Below are 9,756 nucleotides of genomic sequence, written 5' to 3'. Positions count from 1 at the left end.
CTTCGTGTGTTTCCCTCGTTGATAGCCATACAACTATAAAATAAACCAGTGATATACACAGTGACTTGCGCATGTATGAATTGATGAGGAGACATAAAAGACACAATATGAGTGCTGTGCGGCATGCAGTTTATTATTTCATTTTTCACCATGAGTTAACATGGTGAATCGTGTATGGCAGACCGCATTCCCATTGCGGGCAGTTTAGCGGTATCTCTCTGCGAGAGCCAGGGCCACGGAGGCCAGGAATTTATCCAAGGAGACGTGGGCATCCGGGGTGAATTCCTTGGGGAACATGTTGGCGACCACCACCAGAATGCAGTGAGACAGGATCTGCAGATGACAGAGGAAACAAATATATTGTTTACACTGCAAAACTCTACCGAGAGTTTCAATAAAGCAAGTTATACCAGCAAAGATGACTTGTTTATTTTGCTCATAAAACGGAAACTGAGATTTTAAAACTTTAATTTACACTTTATGGCTTGTTGAAATTTAAAATTGTGCGGCACATCTGCGTAATTAGTGCACAAGTCATGTTAGCGAGAACGCATGTGAACGCATATGAACGTAATCTCAGCACACATCACTGATATCATGAAGACATGACATGATGTCTCACCTTGAAGTTGGCAGGGTCAACCCTCAGCTTGAAGGCGTGCAGGTCGCTGAGATCGCCGAGACCGGTAGTCAGGTCATCGATCTTGCTCACAGCCAGAGCGACTCCACTCATCACCTTCTTTCCGTGGGCCTTCACGGGGCCAGAGCCGGGGCTCAGGTCAGGCCAGTGGGAGAAGTAGGTCTTGGTTTGCGGGTAGACGACGAGCATCCTGTGGAAGTGGAGATGAAGAGAAGTGGTGGTTATGTTGGAGAGCCGGGTCAACTTCGAGCGCAAACAAACACAATTATGACATAGAACTCGAAGAAAAATATGGCTCTAGTGGCGCAATCGGTCAGCGCGCGGTACTTATATGACAGTATTCAGCCGAGAAATGCCGAGGTTGTGAGTTCGAGCCTCACCTGGAGCAGCAGAGTTTTAATATGATGGAAATAATTAGTGGGGACAACAGCTCTCCACAAGAACCCAACAACAGAATCATATCTGATTTTCCTTGTGATTTAAAAAGTGCCTTCAGTGTCAATGATGTTACTGTAATTAAATTAAATTCTAAATAGTTTCATTGTTCCAAAATCAGACATGCTTATCACTTTTTTAAGTTGGAACAAATTCACTACTAGACAATTTAAGAAACGAAGTAACTAAACGTTTAAATGAATGTGACCAAATTGCAGATTAGAGCCCAGATTTTGTTGCGTTAATACTCCCATCAGTGACAGGCGCGATGTCAGGCCTTTCATCAGTCACACAAATCGCTGACACAAAGTTTAAAGTATGTATTAAAACTACATTTGTTGTAAATTTCCTGTAATTGATCTATGAGGCTTACCTGCCCAGAGCGTCAGCACCGATGGCGTCCGCTGACTTGGAGATTTTTCCCCACAGCGCCTTGACGGTGGACTTGTCTTTGTCACTCAGTGTAGTCATGTTGACTTGCTTCTCTTTACCTGAATCCGATGAACTCCAATTTGTTTGGGGGGATCTCCTTAAATTCAGTTGGCCGAAGAGTCACACCCACGTGGTCATATGCCACGCCGCGTCCACTGAAGCAGGTGGGACCCTTCCACCCCAGCTGATAAACACTCCAGTGGCGAGATGCCAGCTGAGAGACGATATCAGCGGGTTGCAGTGGTGGTGTGGTGAAAAGTAGGCCTATCCCGCAAGTAAAAGTGGAAATAGAGCATATTCTGAAAAGATTTTCTAAAATCCAATGTCTTAAAAACTGAAAAAGTGCAAGAAATCAAACTTAATGCACATTTTGTCCTGACTTTTTTGAATTGGGAAAATAATTCATTTCAAACAAGAAAACGACCCTAAATTAAGTTGATTTGCTTTTCTTCAACAAGCACAAGATCTCTGCCCAAGTGTTAGACTCTGCAGTAAGCATAAATCCAACCTAATGAAAAAACCGCATGTTTAACTGATGATGAACTGTTTTTTTCTGAGGGTGTAGTGTGACAATTATTTTAACTGGGCCTGAAAAACATTTCTACAAATCAGTAAAAACACTGGATCAGTATCAGAACATCCAGAAACTTCTAGACGTCTGCATTTATCTGCAACATTTCATCTCCAGCCAATCACAGCTGGGGGTGGGCGGTGCTTTGAGGCATTCAAATAGACAGAGGTCAAGCTGATGCATCAATTCAGCCTTTACTTTCAAGCCTGAACAAACATTAATCAAGAGCCATCATGGTTGAGTGGACTCAGCAGGAGCGCAGCATCATCGCTGGCATCTTTGCCAACCTGGACTATGAAGACATTGGTCCCAAGGCTCTGGCCAGGTATGGGATCTGCTCTTTGTGAAATGAAGAATGTAATGCATGAAAGATTAGTGATGAATAGAAAATGTATTAAATCCAAGAGAATCCATCCAACTCACCGGTTTCTTCCCCTGCAGGTGTCTGATTGTGTACCCCTGGACTCAGAGGTACTTCGGCGCCTATGGTGACCTCTCCACCCCTGAGGCCATCAAGGGCAACCCCAAAATCGCTGCCCATGGCGTCAAGGTGCTGCACGGTCTGGACAGGGCTGTGAAGAACATGGACAACATCAAGGAAGCCTATTCCGAACTGAGCGTCCTGCACTCTGAGAAGCTGCACGTTGACCCCGACAACTTCAAGGTAAACCTTCATCCCTTCACACCTTTTCTGCAAATGCACCTATGCACATTTTAAAAAGTCCATATTTAATGTAGACATATTCTACAGCAAGTTTGTATATCAAAATGCAGTCTTCCGTGATGCCGAATGTACTTTTTTTGTTTTCTTGTCTAAAATACAGCATGAAAGCCATTTAATTGGTTTTTTTTTTACTCTGTATAGATGTTCTCTGACTGTCTGACCGTCGTCATCGCCGCCAAACTGGGAGATGCTTTCACTGCCGACACTCAGTGCGCCTTCCAGAAGTTCCTGTCTGTGGTGGTGTTCGCTCTTGGCAGGCAGTACCACTAAATGCATCAGCCCCCCCACTCATACACGTGGCCATCTAAAGGAGATCTAACATCTGTTTTACATGTTGTTTGTCTCCTCAATGTAAAAATAAAGACCAAATGAAGCAAACTTTATTTGTTATGTCTATTTGTTTTCTTGTATGTGTATGTATTTACGCACAGCCATGATGAGTCCAGGTTATAGAGGCCTTATATTATAGGCTATATACTGTAATACAATGGGAACACGAGTCTGCAGTATTACTTAACAGCATCCAGAATTTGCTATGATGTTAAAATCCCCTTAATATTCAGTATAAAGCAAGTTCAGAGTTGAGTTTTTTGTTACATGCATATTATTACATACGCCTTATAATTATTGCTTTAAAATATGTGGATATTGAGAATTACTGCTGTGTATGGGCAGCTAGTGAGATAATCCACGGTGCTAGCAGAATGAAAACATGAGAAGCAAGTTAAAAGCTAAATTTAAAATTAAATAAATTAAATTAAAATTGAATTAATTTAAAAGTTTATCTGACAGTGTTTCTCTATTGAGCTGCGGTAGAAGTATAGTGACAAAAAGAAGTACTTTGGCACTAAAAAGACTGTAACGTTGAAAGATATCTACTTCATTTGACTCATTTGGACAGCTTAAGCTACATATTAGCTTCAGATAAACTTTTAAATGCATTTTGCACAGAAGGAGGACTGTGGATTTTGGCCCCAATCACTTACATTTTAAGTGTATTATGAAGGAATTTTCTAATGGTCAGTATGAACAGGAGGAATGATTACGGCAAGAAAAAATAACATGTTTCACTGTTCATTTGGGCTCCCGACTGATGTTTTAAGACCTTAAAAATTAAAAATTAAAAATTAAAAATTTTGAACTTATCTTTTAAGAGTGGAACAAAAAAGGTTTTTTAGCGCATATCATCATGAACGAGGACGGGTTGATGGCTATATTTCCAAAAGTTCAGTGGGGTTTACTGTATGGGCCGAAATAAATATAAATGGAATGGAAATAAATGAAAACTGCAGAGGCTTTTATTTTATATTTATTTTATTTTCATTAAAAATGACAACAATTATTCGAGTCTGCAGGTCAGGCTCTTTACAAGCTGAAGGGATCCCTGTATTGAGGACTGTGAGGGGTTTCGGTGTCATTTGAGGACAGAGCGGATTTCTGTCAAGAGTTCTTGTTTTTACGTCTGGCACCTAAACTCAACACGCACGTGAACTATCATGTTCAGAGCTGATAAGAGCTGGAGGCCCCCAGTGAAACTCAGGGCCACATGAGGACACCTAACAGAAAAAAAAAAAAAATAAAGTGATCTAATTTAAACCAAAAGAGACTACAGCCAATAATCCAACAGACACAATATTTTTAGCCATGTTAAATGCTGATAAACGTTATATTAATAGCTTCCAGCGATGCAAATTTAGCTTGGCAATAAAGTCAACACAATTATTTTGCTGATGTAGATGTGAACTGCACTTTTTTTGCATCATTTTCCATCATAAACATAATTTAAAACGTTCTGTTAAAGCTGTAATGATATATTTTGAATGTAAATACCCTAAAATTGATTTTTATTGTTAATGTGATGGTTATAATGGGTAAGTTTTTCATGCACAAATGTCGTTTTTCAAAAAAACAAAACAAAAAACAATATTTTTATATTTGTACAATTATTTTAGCTGCATTTTTGGAAACATAGAATTGCCTTTATTTTATTTTAATGTATTTATTTACTGTAAATGTATTTATTATTATTATTATCATTATTTTTATTGTATTTTTTCTTGTCCTACTATTTTATATTTATATACTTGATTATAATTTCAGTTCACAATGTTTAACATTCGGACTGAGGTGAAATTGAATATTATATTATGATAAATAAAGTCTTTACTAAAAAAAATCAACAGAATTATCCTCATAGTTCTTGCTGCTCACCACGTTATGTCGTCCAGCATGAATGTTTTGTGAAGGATAACCTTATGATATATAAAAAAAACAAAATAAAACAAAAAGGACATAAATATTGAGCAGAACTCAAAAACTGTGAAACTTTCAAAAATATACAAAACAGACTTTTTGATTTTGAACTCTTGATTTTTGATCTGCTAAGGACACTCAGCTACAGCTGATGGGATGAACTACTTCAGCTGAGACATACTGGCCCACTCTAGAGCAGACGCCATAGATCTTATCAAATCTCAAAATGTTTTTAATGCAGGCTCCACCAGCTCAGAACAAAAATGATTAAATTCACTGTAAAAAAAAATTCTTCTCGTTCCTCTTCTATTAATGGAGCAATTAGGAAATATGAATTCCACTGCCAGAATTATCAAGACTAAAAATCCACATCTGTATCTTATTTCAACCACATCTGTATTTAGGCACGGTTTATTTCAGCACCAGGGACAACTCATTATTTATTACAGATTTATTTCAGCACCACAGACAGCTCCCCATTCATGACTAAAAGATTAAATCCTGATTATACTGCAGACTTTTAATTGTTTCCCTAATACAGAAGAGGCCAACACTATTAGAGCACAGATATAATCAGAAATAAAATTACACAGAGCTTTGGAGTTAAGATACAGATTCAGGGTTGAATTATTAATTGTGGGAACCCTCGGTGCTACAAATTAAACAAAACAGCAATACATAAGAAAATGTACCTGCTGAATAAATGAAGATTTTTTTCTTGGAACAACAGTACACCTGAAGCAATCGCTTTCAAGTGGATTTTAACTTGAATAGTAACATTTTCCTTTAAGTGTAACACTCACATTTTGAAAGTAAAAGGTGGTTTTTGTCATTTATTCTTGTTTAAGGATTTGATCAAATATTTTCTATGATATTAAACTGCAAGTTAACTCCTAACAAAAGCAATTTCCCAACATATTTGAACTAGTTTGCTAGGGAGCAGGATGTGGACTAGTTTGAAGTGTTTTAATATTTAATTGTTTTAATTAGGAACACTGATATACAATCACAAATACATCAGTATATTAGATCATTTTTATCATAAAACTTTAAAAAGCAGTCCATCAGGAAGGTAAAACTCATTAATCTCATCATGAAAGGTTTTTTCTGGTCAGTCTGGATTGTTGACAGGTGTCTCAACCACCTTTTTCAGCTCATGACAGGGGCTGCGAACAGGAAAAACATGAAGCCATCACTTCACTAAGACTGCTATTGAAATAAAAAAAATATCAGCAAATGAGGTTCTTTTTCAAATTCCTACCTGTTCTTTGGGTATATGAACACTCAATCTGCAAATGTCGGTCATCACACCTTTGATGAAGTGTCTTCATCAGGCACCACAGTCATAAACAGCCCAAGCTACTAGAAACACAGAGAGAGGAGGAGAAACAAACACAGAATATACCTAATGACAACTGTAAAATCATTATAATTAGCAATAGGAGAAAATAAATTAAAGTTACCCTTAGTCTTACATTTCTTTTGGCTGTCAACAGTCTGAGTTATGTCTTGCCACCATCTGCTGCTGCCAGTCAGGCTGCACAGACAAGTCTTCAGGCACAATACTTCAGCTCACAGGCTCCTCATATTCTTCTGGCTGTACTTTTACAGCCACAATCTTCATCTCTGATTCCACTTCTTCTGACTCTAAATCCACCCGCGGCTCCTCTAGCTCAGACTCCAGAGGCGCCTGATATGATTCTGAACTTAAACATATAATTATTAAAAAAAGAACAAAATAATTCATAACTGGATACAGAAGAATAATTTTCTAAAGTCCCAACAAAGTTTATTCTTTTCATTTGGGTACCTGTCAGCAGCTGTGGTATGCTCAGTCTATTCTTTAATTGTTTGAATCAGCATGAGGATAGGAGCATGGGTCCTATCTAAACTTCTTGACAGGTGTGAAGTTACAAAATCATCAGGAAAATCAAGTGAGGGTGCATCACATTCTACACTCCTGTGTGACTTATACAGGGCTTGACTCGCCAGAAGGCATCTGCGGTCCTCACCTTGGTCCGGCAACCCACATCTTTCAGGACTGTGGACTGAGGAAACACAGGTTGTGTTGATAGTTTTCACGTCAGAGTTAAAGAACAAAGTGACACACATTTTAATTAACTTACAGGTCAAAGTAACATGTTTTCTTCTTTTTAAACTGTCTTTAAAACTGAAGAGTGGCGCTAATGTGTGTTTATAATCTTAAATTATAAAAACATATGGATACCAAAAGCCTGTGTTGAATAGAGCTTATTTGCTGCAACTATCTGAAAGCCCTTTGCTGATTTAAGTTGGGTTATTAAGTCCCCCTCTACTCAAAAATGCTTTCCTTCTTGTTCCTACAGTTGGATGTTTCAGCTTCATTGTACAGAATTATGTATGTTCAGAGTTCAGGGTCACTAGAAACTGTTTTAACATTCATCAACTGAAAATGGAAAGTTTCTCTGTGCTGATTGAAAATCCAATTTTAAGGGGCGGACCTATGAGCATGATTTGTTTTGTATCCAGCAGGAAAACTCCTGAAATGAAATACATTAGAATATTTATAGATTCTGGATTTTTTTTTTTTAACGAGGGAGAAGGAGTAGATGTAATTTTAAGGATTTTTTTATTTTTTTGTGGAAAAACCATATCAGACACACATAATTATTGCAAGTAGAGTATTTTATGTACATCTTAAAACAAGTCTGGAGGGGATCTTTAAAGGTGCTATGGCCCAGCCAAGTAAACTAGCTTCAGGGTAGACTTTCAGTACCCACCGGTCGGCCCTGTGGAGGGTTTGGAAGCGCATCTTCGGTGAGATGAAGCCGGACAGCAAAGCCTGGGCCTGGGTGTTGTTGGTGAAGCTCCGCGGGGAGGAGTGCAGACTTTCAGCCGGGAAGTCCGGGAGTCCTCCGGCTGTCCGAGGATCTACAGCCGCCGGAGAGCCCGCACAGGGTCAGTCAGGGAGGAGAAAGTAGCCTACATATCATCCCCATCCTGGTCAACTTTGTAAAGATATAAACTAGCTAACCTACTAGCATAATATAATATAAACGACGAACTGTTGGTAGTATATACGAAGAATATAAAGCCTACTAAACACAATAATGTAGAAATTATAGATTCTACTCCATATTAAAGCTAACGAGTTTGATAAGTATGTAATTTATTCTTCTTCTATGGCGGCTTCCTGTTTTATTTATGTTGGCGGTGCAACATATTCACTACCGCCACCTACTGGACTGGAGTGAATCTGTAGGCCAATACTGGTAGTAAAACAACTGGAATATAACATTCATAAGTATGTTTTAATTAGTGTATAATCACCTGAAAATAAGAATCGTTGTGTTCGCTTTATCTTAGAACAGGGCTATTCAATTAAAGTTCAAAGAGGTCCAGTTAGAGAAAGCAAAGGTTCAGAACATCATAATGTTTAACCTGCGTTATGATTCAGTGCCATATATATAGAAGTAACCTAGTAGTTGTATCAACGTCTGAATGTAGTCAACAACTGACTATCAAATCAAATAAAGAACGTACAATTTTAATAATATTTCAACAATATTAATGGTCAGTTTTCACATCGAAATGGAAGGATTTTAAATAAGAAGTACTCTAATAATCAATAAATGTTCTTTTCTCATTTCAAGTAAAAAAAATTGCTGCATTTAAAAATGAAATATCCAAGAGTTTTTGAGAAATGTGCAATCTTAAAATAAAGTGCTTAATTTTAGAAGAATGAAATAAAGAGTGTGGCCTGAGTTTCTCTCTTTCTTCTTTTTTGTTAACGCCAATTCACATCTTTACAGTCTCGACCAATTTTATAATAGCCAATCTCAACAAATCTTAATAACTGAACAGCTTTAACGTCTCTTTTTCTCTTTCTTTCCCCCTTATATCCCACTACCCCACTTTCTGTTGTTCAGTGACACAAGCGAGCTCTTTTGTTAGGATCCTGGTGGATCGATCATTTAGATCATTTATTTTCTGTGCCCTCAGTTCAGATTTGATTGGGTATGTTTGCTCCAAAGATCTGTGCTTTGTCTCGTTCACATCGTTCACATTGCCGCTGTTGAAATTTTATTTTATTTTTCATTTCTTAACCCAAAAACCATTTTACCAGACGATGGCGCTGTTGTAGTGTAAATCTATACAACCTCGGCGTTATCCTGGTGACGTTCACTAGGCGAGACTATGGACTAAACCTGAGTTTCCTTAGGCAAAGGAGCACCCAAATGTTTACTTTTTCACATTTTACTTACTTTACTGCCTATACTAATCACATATCAAGAGGTTTCTAAAGAATACTGTAAGCTAATCCATTCATTTCCTATATTCTAGGCTGCCACTGGTTTCCATTCATGCCAGTATGAAAATCAACTTTTGGACTTGAACTTGTTGGATGTACACACTTCAGAAGTCACTAGTAGAAATGTCATCATCACATAGGCCTACCAGTAATGTAGTTGCAAGCAGAGAGACCTTGTTCACCCATTCAAGACGGGCTGCTAGTGTTGTTTACACAGTTAAACCCAGAGTAAAATCAAACTGTTACTGACATTGTGAAAAATGATTATTATTAATTTGGTAGTTTCTTGTATTGAAATGGTTGCTGTTCAGATGTCAGAGTTTCCAATCCCCACCTACAGCTGCATTATCATAAACCTTAAGTCATTTTTACTACAAAACAAAGTTCACCGTGATGGATTATTTGCCTCA

At 37.9% G+C, this 9,756-nt stretch overlaps 2 protein-coding genes, 1 long non-coding RNA gene and 1 other non-coding gene across 6 annotated transcripts; 2 read left to right on the top strand and 2 right to left on the bottom strand.

The window, feature by feature from the left end:
• Positions 1-112: 112 nt before the first annotated feature.
• On the bottom strand, positions 113-1,630 carry LOC122971889 (hemoglobin subunit alpha-like). Its single transcript, XM_044338636.1, has 3 exons — positions 1,449-1,630; positions 623-830; positions 113-333 (listed from the first exon to the last, which is right to left on the bottom strand). Exons 1-3 carry the CDS (start codon positions 1,544-1,546, stop codon positions 205-207), a joined length of 435 nt encoding a protein of 144 aa, XP_044194571.1. The 5' UTR covers positions 1,547-1,630; the 3' UTR covers positions 113-204.
• On the top strand, positions 935-1,028 carry trnai-uau. Its single transcript has 2 exons — positions 935-972; positions 993-1,028. It is a non-coding gene; the product is annotated as a tRNA-Ile (tRNA).
• A 632-nt stretch (positions 1,631-2,262) lies between the features above and the next one.
• Positions 2,263-3,185, top strand: LOC122971881 (hemoglobin subunit beta-like). The gene is made up of 3 exons (XM_044338627.1): positions 2,263-2,403; positions 2,520-2,742; positions 2,944-3,185. Exons 1-3 carry the CDS (start codon positions 2,312-2,314, stop codon positions 3,070-3,072), a joined length of 444 nt encoding a protein of 147 aa, XP_044194562.1. The 5' UTR covers positions 2,263-2,311; the 3' UTR covers positions 3,073-3,185.
• Positions 3,186-5,434: 2,249 nt separating this feature from the next.
• Positions 5,435-8,244, bottom strand: LOC122971892. 3 transcript variants are annotated; one of them, XR_006399579.1, is made up of 5 exons: positions 7,815-8,243; positions 6,866-7,103; positions 6,531-6,756; positions 6,317-6,417; positions 5,435-6,221 (listed from the first exon to the last, which is right to left on the bottom strand). It is a non-coding gene; the product is annotated as an uncharacterized LOC122971892 (long non-coding RNA). The 3 variants fall into 3 exon arrangements; XR_006399578.1 differs by having other exon boundaries at positions 6,531-6,761; positions 7,815-8,242; XR_006399577.1 differs by having other exon boundaries at positions 6,531-7,103; positions 7,815-8,244.
• Between the last annotated feature and the right edge of the window lie 1,512 nt (positions 8,245-9,756).

Source organism: Thunnus albacares, chromosome 20, assembly GCF_914725855.1.
Source record: "Thunnus albacares chromosome 20, fThuAlb1.1, whole genome shotgun sequence".
NCBI classification, from domain to species: domain Eukaryota; kingdom Metazoa; phylum Chordata; class Actinopteri; order Scombriformes; family Scombridae; genus Thunnus; species Thunnus albacares.
Note: the sequence above shows the minus strand (reverse complement) of the source record. Positions and strands in the feature narration are given on the sequence as shown.